Here is a 17,783-nt window from a genome sequence, read left to right as displayed (position 1 = left end):
TTTTTTATTCTGAACTAATTTTGGTTTTTTTATATTTTGTCATTTCCGGCGCTCGTGAATAATAGGAAAATTATTGCCATCGCATCCTTTTATTAGAGTAACTGAGCTTACATTTTTTTGTCATGTTAAAATAAAAAATAAAAATTATTTGGTGAAAGTGTTTTCTATAATTTTCAATAATCGTAAGTTTCTTAAAATATAATGCAAATAATTTAGAGGAAAACAATATTATGATAAAAAAAATTCTTTTAAAATGGTTCTTGTTAATATGATAAAAAACTGAATGAAAAAAGCATTTTTCGAGAATTTTCCAGTGAATTTTTTTTTTGTTTATTGACAGTCCCTTTAATTCGGAACTTTATTATATTTTCACTCAAACTTATGATTATTTTATAAATTGCATTCTTTATCGAAACAAGTTTATTAAATAAATGCATTATTTAAACATTAGGTGATGAAAAAATTACTTTTTTTCAATTCAAGAACTTATAATTGGTCACTTCACAATAATTTTAGCCAAAGTCACAATTAATTAATTAGCTAATAAATTATTATCAACATTTAATTTTCTTATACAGCCCAACAAGAATTTCCAACTCTTTTTGTTGTTAATTTTTGTTGCATAGTGTACTATTATATTTTCGTTAAAAATTTTATTATTTGCTTGAAAATTCAACTAATTGGCTTAATTTTAATTTTTTGTAAAAATGTAACTTCTTTGTTTTAAATAGAACAATTTTTTTGTTAAAAATTCATCTTATGTTGAATTTGACCGTTTTTTATTTTAGATTAAAACGTTTTTATAGACATTTCAGCTATTACGTCATGCGTTAAAAATTAATTTTAATAATTAAATTTTCTAATTTATCAATTCAATTTTTTGTTTACATTTCTCGTTTTTAGTTAAAGATTCAACTAATTGCGTGGAAGTTGAACTACTTTGTTTAAAATGAAGTTTGTTGGTTACGAATTCAACCTTGTTGTTGAAAATTCATCTTTTTTAGTTGAATTCAACTGCTTTTTATTTAAAATTGAAACGTTTTTAAAGAATTATTAGATATTAAGTTATTCTTTCAAAATTAACTTTAATTATGTAATTTATTTTTTTTTCAGATGAAAATTGACCTATTTTGTTAAAAAAATAGGTTTAAAAAATAACTTTTTGAACCAAACATTCAAATATTCCAGTTATGATAGAAAATTAATCTTTTTCAGTTAAAATTTTGTCTGTGATTTAAAAATTCATCTGTCTTGCTAAAAAATTAACCTTTTTTGATTAAAAATGCAAATGTTTAGCCAAAATTCATCTGCTGTGCTTAGACGATTTAACAATTTTTCAAATTAATTTTCTCGTGGTTAAAAATTTAACCATTCTAGGTATGTTAAACAAGGTATCTTTTTTATTTGAAATTTTATCTTACTGGCTCAAAAATGCATCTCTTTTGGTACACATTTGATCTTTTGCTAATCAAAAATGCAACAGTTTGATTAGAATTAATTTGTGTTGCTTGAAAGTTTACTTTTTCAACTAGATATTTAACTATTCTATTTTTGGGTGAAATATAATCTTTTTTATTTGTAAATTCATGCATTTTGTTAAAAGTCCTTTTTTAGTTGAAAATTAATTTGAGTGTCTAAAAATTTATCTTTTTAGTTAATTATACAAATTAATTGTTTAAAAATTTATCTATTTTCTTGAAAGTGTAATATTTTTTCAGGAAGTGTTAAGAATGTAAAACGATACAAATTGAACTTTTAATCCATTTCCACTCAAGACAATAAACTTTCAACAAGAACAAAATTAGTTTTTTAACTAGACTTTTAAACTTTTTTAACTCTTAACCAAATAGTTAAATTTTTAGATTTATAAATTTTAAAACAAAAGGACGATTTTTTCGAAGACAGCTGAATTTTTAACCCGGAACATTGAATTTTAAAACAAAACGAAAATCATTTTGAACCCAGAATAATAACTTTATTAATATAAAAGATGATTTTTCTAGCAAAATACAAATTTTGAACCAAATCCCAAATAGTTAAATCTTCAACTAAAACAGATGTTTTTTTAGCCAAAAATTAAAATGCCAAAGATTCGGTTTGGTACATTAATTTTCAATAGAAAGTCGAATTTTCTAGCACTTGTATTAAACAAAAACAAATGATTTTTTATCAAAAATATTTGAATGTTTAACCAAAAAACATGAAGTTTGAATGAAAGTACATGGATTTTCTGTCTAGCAGTTAATTTTTCAACTTATGAAGGATACATTTTCACAGAAAAATGGAATATTTAAATCTTTAGGAAAAAATTTAATTTTTAACAAGCAAAAACAGGTATTGTTACCGAAAAACTTAAGTTTTTTACTCAAGAAGTTGAATTAAAGAAAAAGAGTTTTGAACCAATTTGTTTAACTGCCAACCGAATGGTTGATCTTTAATTTAAAAAATATATGAATTTTTAATCAACGAAAAAGATCATTTCATCAAGAAAATTAATATATTACCACAAAAGACGAATTTTCAATAAAATATATAATATTTTGATATAATAGTTGAATTTTCAGCCCGAAAATAGTGTTTTTTTAACATAATTTTCTACAAAATAGTTGAATGCTTAACACAAAAAAATGAATTTTGAACAAAGAGAATTACATTTTTAACCAAAAAAACAATGTTTCAACAAAATACTTAACGTTCAATAGGTAAATTTCCAAAGAAAAATAAAATATATAAATCATTAGGAAAAAGTTATTTTTTAACAACAATAACCGGATTGTCGAAAAAAAGGTTAAATTTTTAACTGCATATGCTGCATAAAAAAGTTAATTTTAAACCAATTTATTTAACTGCCAAACAAATAGTTGATCTTTTACCAAGAAAAATATGAGTTTTTAATAAAATAGTTACCATTTTTACAAAACAGATCATATTTTCATGTGAATGCATATACTACGAGTACCAAAAAAGATGAATTTGTAATAAAAGACATACATTTTTAATCAAATAGTTGAATTTTCAACCCGAAAATAATTTTTTCTTAAAAAAGATAATTTTTTACCAAATATTTGAATGTGCAACCAAAAAACAAAGAATTTTAAATAAACAGGGTTGATTTTATAATGAAAAAGACAACGTTTTCACGAAATACATGGATTTTCCATCATTTTTATATACAACAAAAAACATGGTTTGTCAATAAAAAGGGTAAATTTCAAATTAAAGAGGTTGAATTAAGAAAATGAAATTTCAACGAACTTTTTTAATTGCTAACCTAATAGTTTATCTTACTATCTACACTTTTTGCCTGACAGCTGATTGTATATTACAATCAAACAGTTAAATTTTATGAATAAATACATTTTTAAGAAGTAGTTTAAATGTTTGGAACCCGTGCAGAAATTTTTGTGTGGCACTGGTCGGGCCCCGATCGGGAAAAATGTGGGCCTGATAGGGTAATCTGTCTAGCACCAGACCGTAAATGAAACGCCCTACCCGAACGGGCCCAGATCTGGGCATCCAAAATGTGGAGCCGATCTGGCCCAGATATGGCCCCTTTAATTTTTTTATTTCTATAATTAGTAAAATTTCAAAAGTTTTTATATTAATATTTTTTCAACTTATTAATGATATATGCTAATGCATATGGGGCACGTGGAGTGAGATTTAAAAGTAAGGTTACGTTCGAGAAAATATAAAAAATATTTAATTTATAATGTTGCTAAAGTGTACGCTTTTTCGAATACATTTCTGGAAATCTTCAGAAGCTAAAAATGAATTTTGATGTTGATTATAGCGAATTAAAGCTTACCTTTGCCTTTATTGCGGATATAAAAAATCTCACCAACAATTCTGTAATTCCGAACTCTCAATCTACTATTTGCTTTTGGCATTTAAAGTTATATGAAAGAAAACCAATATCACGACGATAACAGAAAACTTGACATAATCTTGTCTAATCTAACCCGACCCGACGTGGTTCTGACGCGAGCCACATCATCTGCCCCCTTGGGGCCATATGTGGAAAATCCGATCGGGACCAGATCGGAACTCGGGAATAAGTTGGGAAATTTCTGCACGGGAATTGGCGATTAATTAATTTAATTAATTTTTTTTTAAATCAATTAAACATTAATTAAATTGCAATTCTAATTTACTAATTAGTTACATATAAATCTCTGGTTTGTAACTATTTTATAAAATTTTATAGATTGGTTATTAGATTTCAGCATCCCTCGCGCCGGTACACTATATTGAAGTCCTCTACGAGCAGGCGCCTTTTGCCGGTCCTCTCGGATGCTGGAGAGATTCAAACTCAAAATCCAACGCGGTCTCAGAACCACACGAGTGGTCGCGCAATACGTAACGCGAATTTAAACGCTATCAAAAAATCGTTTAGTTACCATGTGCGCGAAAAAATATCGCGATATTGTGAAAATCGAGTGTCTTCTTTTACTGATTACATGTATCATCTGTTCACTTGGTGAGTAATATTACCAAATTTTCTAAAAAATATTTAATAACAATTTAAGAAAAAATTGTTTAAAATTGAATTAATTTCATCTACATTATTTTTTTTATAAAAATATATTCATCTTAGCTTGATATTTCGAAACCTTTATGAAATAAAATAATTTCTTGAGCTTCATTCTTTTTAAATGATCGAAAATAAAGAAATAGTTCAAAAGGTGTATTCAGGTTTTCTAAATAAAAGGAACAACTTTCGATTAATAATTTTTTTTATTTTTTAGTCATGAGTATTTTTTGTAACTATTTTATAGGAAAAAGCATTCATCCTAAGATTAGTTTTCGAAACTTTTATCAAATAAAATTATTTCCAGAGTTACATTATTTTAACATGATAAAAAAGTTCTGAAAGTGTAGTCAATTTTTCGAAATGTAAGAAACAACTTTCTGTCCAAAATTTTTATTAATTTTTAGTTCAAATTTGATCATGGTTTATATTTATATAATCGTAAATTTAAATAGATTTCAAACTCTATTTAGAATAAAAAACATTGTATACTTTTGTGTGAAAATATTGAAAGGACCTTTTTATCTTTAAAGAGTAAATGCAAAATTGAATAGAACTGTGATTAAAAACAAAGGGATTAAAATTAATGTTATACAAATGGAAAAGCAATTTGTATCAAATTAAAAAGAATGACCTTATTCGGTTGAAAATCAATAAAATGGTTTATTTTCAATTACGTTCCACATTTTTCGTTTTTTTCTCTAAAAATTTTAAAATATAGAAAATAATAATGCTATTTATACCAAAATAGAAAATCGCAGAAAAAGAAGAAGTATAGAAAAATCTTTTTCAATATTTATTTATATATTATAAAATGAAATTTAAATATAATATTTTTAACTTATACCATTGAAAACACTAAATATTGTTTATCTGAATGAATTATATTATTACTGAACAAAAATTAAAAAATAAGGAAGAAGAAAAATGTAAGATACCAAATTTTATTTTTTATCCCACGTATACATAATTCAATTTGAAACATCCCCGAAGAAAGTCAAACTCTAAGCAAAACTTTTAGCATAGGGATCTAAATTACCAAATTTTCATAATTTTTCTTGTTTCATTTTTTTGAACAACTGATTTTAAATTAATGAATTTAAAATTAAATCCCGTTAATTTTCAAAATTTTAAACTTCCATAAATTGAACAGTATACATATTTCTGTTAAAAAATATATGAATGCACACCATCATTTTCAATGCTCTGAATTTAAACTAATACTCCTTCGTAACTAATATTAAAAAAAAAATGTTGATTAAAAATTTCGCTCTTCGGATAAAGTATAAAAATTACAATAAAAAAAATTTTGAACCAAAGTTTCCTTCCTTGCAACTTAATAAAAATGTAAAAAATTTCCTTCTTCTAATTAAAAAAAAAATTTTATAAATTTCTTTTAATAAAATCAATAACTATTTAAAAAAAGAAAGGGTTTCATCCAATTTAGAAAAATAAATAACGGACATTTTATTCTTTCTAACCAAATAATCATTTTAGAAAAAAAATCCGCTTCTAATTCAGAAAAAAAATTAAATGAAAAAATGTTCGTCACTTCTAACATTATGAAAAAAATGTTAATAAAAAAAGGAAATTTTCTAAATGTATTTCAGTTTGACTACTTTTAAGTTAGAAAGATTAAAAATTCATTAATTGAAATAATATGTTAAATTATTCTTTTCATCTGGTTTTTGTCAAATCAATTATTGTTCAATTTTTAAGAATTAAGCTAGAATTGAAGTGTAGAAATAACTAATTAATATTGACAGCTAATCAACTTAAAAGGTTGTTCAACAAAAACTTTCTATCTCAAATGCTTTCAATGTTGAATGTTTTAACTTTTCAAAACCACAATTTAAAATTCTGTAAATTGAAAATGTACAAGTAAAAATATCAGGGAATATGAAATTGGTGATATTTCAGGTGATTGTATAGATTTTTCTTTTAAAAATTTGTTAAATTCTCGGTCAAAAACAAAATTCACTCTTATTTGCCAGTTTTTCCCGGTTACAAAAAATTCTCGATTATTCCCCGGTTTTTCCGCTCCAACAGTCACCCTGTATAAATATTGAAGGACACGATATTTTTTAGTGACACTTGATTCTATCGTTATTTTTGAAGAAAACTCGTAATTTGGGTGGCCTAAAAAAAGTACAACTCTGTGTCGAAAAGAAAATGATTCAAAAATCGTTGCATTTTTAACCAATATTTTATAAAGTTAAATAGTGGCTGAATGAAAAAATGGAATATTTGAATTTTCTCTTAAATAAATAGGATTAAATTAATTAAATTTTGAGTTAAAAATTAATTTCCAACTAAAAATGGACCAGTTCAATTTTCAGTAAAAAATTTAATTTTCATTTTAAAAAAAGTATATTTTCAACATAGTACTTAAATTTTCAGTTGAAAAAATATATTTTCAACACAAAAAAATTTATAATTAAATTATTTTATTAAATTAAATTAATTTAATTTATAATTAAAAATGGACCAGTTGAATCTTATGTTAAGAAAATTACTTTATTTCTAAAATATACAAACTAAATTTCAAGATAATAGTTAAATTTGCAATCAAAGGAATTTAACTTTAAATAAGATGATCAAAAAAATCGATGAATCTTTAGCAAAGGATTTCAACTAAGCAGAAAAAGTTCCAACCAAAAATAGAATATTAAAATTTTCAGTTGAAAAAAATTGTTTTTGACCCAAAAATATACAATTTTTTCAACAAAATAGTTCAAGCTTCAACTAAAGTGACGAATTTTTAGCTAAAATAATGAATTTTTAACCAAAAAAGAAGATTTTGATTTCAACCAAAATACGGATTAGCTCAACTAAATAAGACAAATTTGCAATGAAATAGTTCAATGTTCAATCCAAAATGGTAAATTTTTAGTTGAAAAACTATTACTGAAAAAAAAATTTTAATTTGCAACCAAATAGATGCATTTTTCTACCAGACAAATTTTTAATAAATATAAATTTTTAAGTCAAGAAATTAAAATAAGTTTGTTCAAATTAGTTGAAATTTCTAGCCAAACAACCAAGTTTTTGTAAAACATTGGAATTTTCAACCAAAGAGATCAACCTTTAACAACAACAAAAAAATAATGTTCAACAAAGCAAGTTAACTTTTACCTACGTAATTGAATTTTGAACTAAATAAGATGAATTTTGAAGAAAATAGTTCAACTTTGAAACAAACAGATGAATTTGCTATTAAGATGATAAATCTTCAACTGGAATATTTAAATTTTGTACAAAAAATTTTTCTTATTACAAAAAAATGAATTTTTAACCAAAGAGGTGCATTTTTAACTAAAAATTATGAAACAAAACAGTCCTTTTTTTAACCAAGCGGTTCAACTTGCAAACAAGTAAATCTATTTTTAATTTATAGGAGACGAAAGATATGAAATTTCTACTAGAACAGTTACATTTTTTAACAAAAAAGAGAAAATTTGAACAAAGCAGTTGAATTTTCTACAAAAAGGATGGGTTTTTAACAAAATTGTTGAATTTTCAAACAAGTAATAAATTTTTTTAATCCAAAATATATTCGTCTAAAGGTAAAAAAAAATGGACGGAACGTAATATTATCAGGCACATAAATGACTAAAAACAATATGATATCAGGGTTTCCCCGAAAACTTCATTTGCAAATTCCCTAATTTTTTCCTGACCAATTTTTCCTTTTTCCTGACCATTAATATTCATACCATTCATAATATTATTTTATAAACCGAATAAGACAATTTCAAATAAAAATTTAATAATAAAATGTATTATCGTTTTCAGTTATTTAAACTACCGCTTATAGAAATTCCCTGACTTTTACAAGATTTTTTTTCGAAATCCTTGGCTTTCCCTGATCTACTGATCCTGGTTAATAATAATCTATTACAGCCTCTTCCATTAAATTCTGTCGACAGGAAAATAACATTCAATAAAACAAATAACATATTTGAAGTAAATATTATTATATTGATTACTATAAATAATTTAAAAGATCTTAACATTACATTTTATATTTATTTAAACAATAATAATTAATAGTCTTCAATTGAAATAAAAATATCAAAAAATAAAATTTTTAATTTGAGGTTGTATCATTAACTTATGTACTCAGAAAAAATTATTTCGATTTTTTAAAATTAAAAATATATTTTTTATCTCGAATAAATATTTAATTGTAAGATACAAAAGTCTTGTCTTCAAATTTCGTGCATTTTAATTTAATACCTTAAAATTATCTATTAGATGATAGTTTTAGGATCAGGAATGATTGGACTTTTTCAAATGTATTTTATTTTCCCCTCGAACTGTTTTGAATATCTACTTACAATAATTTACACTTTAAATCAATATTTGTAATTAATTTTTCTTTTATAATCTCATGGACTGCGTCATTGATAACCCATTATTAACTTTAGTTGTCAAAATTAAAATTTATATATTTTAGTACTAAGAAGGACCAACGTTTGGAATTTGTAATTATCATTAGAGTCTATAATTTTTATTTTTTGTTGAAATTCAAATTTCAAATTTCCCTGACTGAATGGGGAATCATGTATTTAAAAAATAAATTCTCAGCTGAAATTATAATAGCTGACATATACAATAAAAATATTTTAGCGTTCAATCCAAAACGGTTAAGCTAAGCTAAAAAATACGAATTTTTAACAAATTATATATTTAAATCCTTAAACAAAACCGACTAATTATAAACCCAAAAAGAGTAAAAAAGACTATTCAACCAAGAAAGATTGTTAGAGAATAAAAAACAATAATATAATCTAAAATATTTATTGTCTGAGTCATTAAGATACATTGTTTTTACAAAAAAAAGGTTGAATTTACAAAAAAAAAAATTAATTTCCTATCAAAGTACATAACAGAATTTTCAACCCAAAAATGACGAGTTTTCAACGAAATAAGTGAATGTTTAACTAAATATGATCAGTTTTATAGTAAAAAGAGAATAGATGTCTTTTCAATTTAAAAAAAAATTGTTTAAAAAAATAATTTTTATCAACATAGTTAAATTTGTAATCAAATAAATGGATTTTTAACGAAAGTAATAAATGTACGACAATTAAAAAAACTTTTAACAAAATGGATGATTTTTCAAGAAAAAGATTTCAATTTTCAACCAAGCAGATTAATGTTCTACCAAAAAGATTAAATTGCTATCAAAAACGATAATGTTTATATTTATATTTATAATAATTAATAATAATAATATGAATATTTGGCAACAAAACACAAAGTTTCATGAAAATAGATACATGTTTAAACAAACAGTTTGAATTTTCGACTAAACAAGATACATTTTCAAACGAAAATGACATAGTTGGATTTTCAGTTTCCAAAATTAATTTACTGTAAAAAGAGAACTTCAACAAAATTCTAAATTTTGAATGAAAAAAATTTTTTCAACTAAAATGATGAATCTTCAAAAAAAAAAAAAACTTTCGTTAAAGCACTTCCAAATTTAACTAAGTAGTTGAGTTTTGAATCAAAAAAGGGTCATATTACAGGATAAATATAAATCAAGAAGCTCAAATTTTAAATACAAGTAATTTGGCTTGGTTAAATAAAATGTGACATTACATATCTTAAATTTTTCAATTACATCATGCACATCAATTTTACATTTTTTCACTCTCTAAAAATAAAAATGAGACTTTGAAATAAAAATAATTTAATACATTTATGTAAGAAACACATCCAGAAAACGTTTCAGTAAATAGAATTTTCCTGAAAATTGTAATCAAATTTAAATAATAGAATTCAATTCTAGCTTGATAAATTTAAATATGAATCTAAAGATAATAAAGTACAAAAATTATTATGATATATTTTTAAATAGTAAGGAGAAGATAATATAAATTATGCATAAAAATCAACCGAGTTTTCGTCCAAGAACTGTTATAAATACAATCGTATCGGAAATTTATCATGGATATGACAGTGAAACAAATATTCTAAAAAGAGTGGATTGTAATTACATAAAACTGTAAATGGAATTTCTTACTTTTCCAATAATTAACAACTTTCTACTTCCGAAGCTTAAAATACCTCCCTGAGTGGAAAGTTCTATACGTCTAACGTCAATCTCTCAGGATTAAGCAAAGTCAGTTGAACTAAAAAAATTAAAACTATTCACAACTAGTTATAATTATTTTACATTAGCAGAAAAAATGTTTTTAATTGAATTGTTAAGGTTTTTTTTATTTAACAATATTATTATAATTTAAAAATTTACCTACCCAGATGGCAGATTAACTTAACAGATAACAAGCTCATCATAAACACTTTTGCATTAGGAAAATTCAAATATTCTTGGTTAAAAGTTAATGTTTTTTTTGGTGGAAAAGTCTACCCTTATAAGTTTGTTTCAAAATTCAGCTTGCTGGGGTAAAAATTCTACTATTTGATTAAATATTTAATTATTTTTTTAAAAATAAAACTATTTTGTTGTCAATATTTTTTTGTAAAAAATTCAACTACTTGGTAGAAAGTTGAACTGCTCTGTTACAAATTAATTTTTGAATTGAACATTCGTTTCTTAGGTTAAAATTGTAATGATTTCGTTGAATATTCCTTTTATTTTACGTTCGAAATTAATTTTTTTTTAACTGAACATTTAAGTATTCTATTTTTTGTTGAAAATTTACATTTTTGGTTCAAAATTGCACTTTTTGGTTAAAAATTCAACTTCAGGGTTGAATGTTGAACTCTGTTATTAAAAGCAATTTTGTTAAAAATTCGTCTTCTGTGTTTGGATTTAACTGTTTTTTGTTAAAAATGTAAATCGATTTTTTTAATATCGACAATATTATATTTTTCATTCAGAATTCATATTTTTTTTGAAAACTAAACAACTTGGTTTAAAGTTAAACAATTTTGTAAGAAATTATTTTTTTCGGTTAGAGATTCATTATTTTAAGGCAAAGTTAAACTAATTGTTCTTAAATGAACTTTTTGGTGAAAATTCACATGTTTTCGGTTTGAAAACCCAATTAAAAGTATTGCAATTATTTTTAAATGTTTCAAATCCTTGAATTATTATAGTATTATTATACAAATTATAATTAAGATTTACAATTATCAATACATTGGCATCAATCTTCTCAACTCTTGTCCATTGTACTTTTTTCACAAGACTCAAGACAGGGGATGTCATTCGAGTCGAGATTCTATCCGAGATCCGAGACAAGATTCGTTACAATATTCGAGACGAGATTTAAGAGATTCGAGGCGAGATTCGATATTAGATTCGAGACGAGATTCGAGCAGAGCTTAGAAATAAGCTTCAAGGAGCTATTGCGGGCGACATTCTTGACAAGATTCGAGACATGATTCGAGACGAGAATTAAGAGATTCAATACGCTGTTAAGACAATATCCAAGGTCATTTGAAATTGCTTAAAATCTTTTAAAATTCCTTTTAAAAATTGAAACTATCCTAAAGTGTTTCAAAATATTATGAAATATTTGGAATTTCATGAAATCCTTTGAAAACATGGAAAATTCATAAAATAGCCTTATTAAGAGTCTTAAAAAATTTTTTTAAATCACTTAAGTTTTCGCAAATGTTATAAAATCCCGTGATATACATTGACATCCGTTGAGATTCTCAAAAAATCTTTGTAAATGTGTGAAATCTTGAAAAACACTTCAAATCTCTTGGATTCTTTTAAAATAACCGAAAATCTTTTAAAATCTTTCAAATAAAAAATTTTTTAATTTTTGGAAATAGCTTTAAATATCGAAAATATGTTAGAATCTTTAAAAGGCCTTCATTCTCGTTTATAGATTCTTTGAAACTTCTTCCAAATATTTTGAAATCTCTTGAAATTCCGCAAATTTACATAAATCTGATGATATTTGCTGAAATTCCTTGAAATTCCTTCGAATATAAAAAGTGCTATGATATTCTTTGACACCCGAGAAATTTATTAAAATACCTTATTATGTGAATTTAAAATCCCTAAAAATTACTGCTTTCCTAGGAAATATTATAAAATTCACTTGAGTCTGCAAAAGATCCCTTACGGTTTTTTAAAATATCCCGAAACTTAACAGAATTTTTTTAAATTACTCTTAGTCATTTAAACCCTTGCGAATTGATTTACATTTTCTCAATACCTTGAAATTGCCTTGGAATTCTTTAAATTACCCTAAATCATTCCAAATCTTTTGAAATCCAGTGATATTTTTCAAATATCTTGAAAATTCTCCATATCTTTTAAAATACCCTCTTTTCTTCGAAATCGTGTAAAATCTCTTTAAATTCTTTAAAAAAATATACTGAAATTCCTTTAAATCTTTTAAATTCTCTGAATTTTTTTGGAATTCCTTGGGGTTTTGAAGCTATCCTAAAGTCTTTCAAAGGACTTCAAAAGACTAGATTCGAGAAAGGATTCGAGACAAAGTTTAATAAGAGGTTCGAGACGACATTCAAGACACGATTCAGGAACAGATTCGAAATCAAATTCGAGGCAAGATTCCAGTTGAGATTCGAGACGAGATTCCAGATGTTGTTGGAGAAAAGATTGAATACAAAATTTCAGTTAAATGCTGTTAAGATTCTTTGAAAATTCTTTACAATATTTGAAAACATTGGAAAACTTCTAAAATCCATTTAACTTTTTTCAAATATCTTACCTTAACCAGAAAAACCCTAAAATTTGTTTATGATTTTGGGGGTAGTAGTAATTCAATAAATTAAGAAGAAGCTTGGTTTTATGGATATTATTTCCTCACAAAATGATGAAAGAACTATCAAAATACAAATCTTGTTATATGGCTATTAAATCTTTCCAGCTTTATTTCAATCTTTTATTCTATTTTTACTAAACTTTAAAGTTATAATCTATAATTTTTCATGCATGGATTTCCTGTAAGATTGCATTATTCAAAATTTTACGCAAGAGTGTCGACCCCCCCCCCCCATTCCCCTACAGCTGTTACGTAAATTTCCTACAATTTTGACATCCCCTCCCCCCTATGTAACTCCTTTTTCGAATTTTTCCTGTAGTTTTTCGCCATTATGTTACACTAATCTAGACCCCCCCCCCCCGGCCAAAGTGTTACGTAATTAATGAAAAGTCCCTAAGGGGATACAACGGAAAACTACGGTTGGAAGAATAAAAATTGGTGATTGCAGATCAGTTTTAAATATTAGTTTCAAGTCCTACAGTAATAATCACAATTATTAAAATTTCTTAATTTCTTTTGCAAGTTGACAGTCAGATGAGTATTGAGTGTTTATGAATTTTCACAAGAATATTTTCTGCACAAACTTTTTTTCCATAGTAATTTATTTTTATCGTGTTTTATTTTGTTTTAGACGCTTTTTTTTATTAAATTTATATTCCTTATTTTTTCTGATTATTATTAATAAGAAACACCAATAAAGTAGAATTAATAAAAAATTTTGCAACTTTCATTAATTTTAAATCTTTTATAGATAAAAATGTTCTTCCTTACGATATTTGAAACATTAGAAACCTCATAAAATAAAAGTTCTTCATTCGTAGTTCTTATAGGGCTGGAAACTTGCTTTTGGGAGAAAACACTCCCCTAAAGTTTTATTAAAAAAAATGTATGCCCTCTCTATATCGCAAATATAGACAAAAGGGTACTAAAGCGAGACACTTTTTCTTATTCCAAGAAAAAAAGGTTTTTATATGAGATTAAAGTTATGCCAGAAAAAAATTCATAAGAACTGAAATTATAATTTTATAGCATTGAAATATAAAAAAGTCTTGAGAAGTTAAATTTGTGAAATTCTAATATCTAAAAGTGATATATCTGACGTGGAACGAAGAAACTAGGGTTAGAGTCGAAAAACAATTTAAGACAACTCAACCAAGAAGATAACCTGTGACACTTTGAGATCGAGAAAATTTAATTTTTATCGTGGAGCGAAGGGGATTTTTTCGATAGAGGAAATCTTCCTTATATAGAACCGATGAAAAACAGAAAATCGATTTTTTGGTCCTGAGGCTGATTTCCTCTTTTATTATTTTCATTGATAAAAATCTTTTAATTATTATTATTTCTTATTGTCAGTTCGAAAAAATAGAAACAGAATAGAACCAAGAGAATTTTGCAGAATTTACAGAAATAAATAAATTGAAATAAATTTTTCGCAAAGGTTTTGTAGTCAATGATAAAAATAAATTTCTTCTAAAATGTTACATTTGCAAGCCAAAAAGAGGAGTTTTCAACAGGCGAGCTGAGTTTAAACAAAGTAAAATCATCAACCAATGAGATTAATTTTTAACTAAACAAAAAACTAATTCTAGAAAATACATAATTTTCTAAAAAAAATAGTTGAATTTTCAATCAAGAGGATTAATATTTAACATAATATTCGAAATTTGTACCAAATGTTGAGTTTTGTAAAAAATAGTTAAATTTTCAAACAAATAGTGGAATTTTTAGTTAACAAATAATTGCAAACAAAAAAATGAATTTTAAATATAGTTTTCAATCTTCATTCAACGATATAAATTTATAATTAAAATTATGAATCTTTAACTAAAAAAATGAAATTGCAATAAAGTTGTTTAGGTTTTTACCCAGTGAGTTAAATTTTCAACCTGAAAATTTAAATTATTTGGAAGAAATGTAATAGTTGATATTTCAACCTAAATAATACTTAAATTTCAAAGCAAAACAGTTAAGTTTGAATCAAAATACGAATTCTCGACAAAGTACTTGAATCCCTAATTAAATCAAATTAATTCTCAACTAAATATTGGCATTTTCCACCAAAAAATTGATGTTATATAAGAAAGACCATATTTCAACAAAATATATAAATTTTCAAACAAATAGTTTAATTTTCAACCAATTGTATTAATGTTATACCTAAGAAGTCAAATTTGTAACAAAATACATGAATTTATAGCCAAATATTTTAATTTTCAAATAAAAAAGGATCAATTTTAAACAAAAAATGAAAGAGTTAAGTTGTTAAAGAAAAAAGTTCATTTTGAACCTGAACACAAAACGTTTATAAAAATAGTTAAATTATCAACCAGGAAATTAAATTTTGTACTAAAATGATGAATCTTTAAATAAAGGAATTATTTATAAAAAAGTAGTCCAATATATTTAAACATTCATTTTCAACCAAACAGAAGAAGTTCTAGCCACACAGACCAATTTTCAGTTAAAAATTAATTCTAAACATAAAAATGAATTTTTCAATATATAGTTCAATCCTGAACCAAAAAATTGGCTTTGGAGCAAATAGGTTAACTTCCAAACCAATAAGCTGAATTTTCAATCTAAAAAAATAAAGTCTTAAAAAAACGTATTAATAGATACTTCTACCAAAAAAGATGTTCATTTTAAGTCAAAAACAGATATATTTATCCAAAAAATACGAAGTTTCAACAAAAGACTAGAAACCTCGCATAAATCCTAGTCAAGAACTTCTTACATATCAAAAAGACAATATTTTAACAAACTCATAAATTAAAACATAAATTTGCAATAAAAAAATTAACAAAATACCAGTTTTCATCTAAACAATTAAATTTTAATTTTTTATTTGTTTTTAATCGTTTCGTGAATTTATGATTATTAATTTCGATATTACTACTAATATTACTGGGTACTACTAATATTTATTATACATATAAATTACAATGAATACTTTTTCGATCATCAATAAACGGAAATAAATCTATTCAACGTTTGTCCGTTGTACTTTTGTCACAAGAATCGAGGCAGAAGACGAAATTCGAGACGAGATTCTATCGAAGATTCCGGACATGATTCAAGACAAGAGTGGAGACATTATCCGAAAACAAGCTTGAGACTAGATGTAGGAGATTCATGGCGAGATTTGATATGAGATTTAGCATGAGATGAAATTCTAGGGTGAGATTCAAGAGAAAATACGATATAAGATGAGAAACGAACTTCGAGGCACTATTTAAGATGAAATTCCAGAAAGCATTCGAGACACATTTTCATACAAGATTAGAAATAAAGTTAAGAATAGATTTAAGAGATTCGAGGCAACATTCAAGATGCTATTTAAGACAATTTTCAAATCGAGATTTGAAACGAGATTCGTAATTCGAGATAATATTCGAGATGATATTCGAGATTAAACTCGAGGTGAGATTCAAGGCGAGATGCGAGACATAATTCGAGTCGATATTTTCAACGTTGTTTGAGAGAGGATTCGAGATGATATTCGAGATGAGATACGAGAAGAGATTCGAAGTGCGATTCGAATCGAAATTCAAGGTGCTATTTGAGACCAGATTCGAGACAATATTCTAGGTGCTATTTAAGGTGAGATTCGGAGCAATATTCAAGACGCGAGATTCTTGACAAGACTTGGCACGAGATTTAAGAGGTTTGGACCGAGATTCAAGACGCTATTTAAGATATTACTTCAGGCGATATTCGAGACGAGATTCATGCTTCGTGACGAAATTCATGATTCGAGACGATATTCGAGATTCTCTTCGTGGTGAGGGTCAAGGCGAAATGCGAGAGGAGATTCGAGGCAAGATTTAAGAACCTATTTGAGAGGGGATTCAGGATGAGATTTGAGATGAGATTCGAGAAAAGATTCAAGGTGCTATTTAAAGCGACATTCAAAATAACCAATGAGGTGCTATTTGAGATGAAATTCGACTCAAGATTCAAGGCGAGATTATGTCCGAGATTGGTAACAAGATTCAAGAAAATATTCAAGAGAAGATTTAAGTTGAGATTCGTGGCAAGATTCGAGAAACGAAATGCAAAAAAATACGAGATTTGATACAAGACAAACGCATAAGCCCTAACGAGAAATTGGATGGCCGCTTACTCTTAAGTCAATATCGCTTGGGCAGATCTCCTCTTAGAAAAGTCGACGTTATCTTTTTGTAACGAATTTTAGCTTTCGTTATGGTTCAATTTTATTATTCGTCTAATATTATCATCAAGATAAAGTGCACTTTCATGTAGCATGTTACAGGTTCTTCACATATAACCTTGTTGGATAGGATAAGGTTTTATGAGCTACATGATGGGTCACAAGCTGTGTGTCACTAGCACGGAATTGCATTTTCAAAACGTGCAGATTTCAGAGTGATACCCAATTTTATGAAGCGAATTCGCGTCGCGTTTCTTATCTATAATAAAAAACTGAAATGGGTCTTCAATGTAGTATGAATTAAAAAAAAACATTCTGGAGAAATGAGAAAACTGATGAGAGACGTGTTTTCAGA

At 25.7% G+C, this 17,783-nt stretch overlaps 1 protein-coding gene across 1 annotated transcript in view; it reads left to right on the top strand.

Moving 5' to 3' along the window:
* Positions 1–4,385: 4,385 nt before the first annotated feature.
* Positions 4,386–17,783, top strand: part of LOC117181711 — a 235,881-nt gene continuing 222,483 nt past the window's right edge. Inside the window, exon 1 of the mRNA XM_033374648.1 lies at positions 4,386–4,480. Coding sequence (XP_033230539.1) covers positions 4,402–4,480 — 79 coding nt within the window. The 5' untranslated portion in view covers positions 4,386–4,401. The remainder of the gene's footprint in view (positions 4,481–17,783) is intronic.

This window comes from Belonocnema kinseyi, chromosome 10, assembly GCF_010883055.1.
Source record: "Belonocnema kinseyi isolate 2016_QV_RU_SX_M_011 chromosome 10, B_treatae_v1, whole genome shotgun sequence".
NCBI classification, from domain to species: domain Eukaryota; kingdom Metazoa; phylum Arthropoda; class Insecta; order Hymenoptera; family Cynipidae; genus Belonocnema; species Belonocnema kinseyi.
The sequence above is the reverse complement of the archived record's forward strand: the minus strand, read 5'-3'. Positions and strand labels throughout refer to the sequence as shown.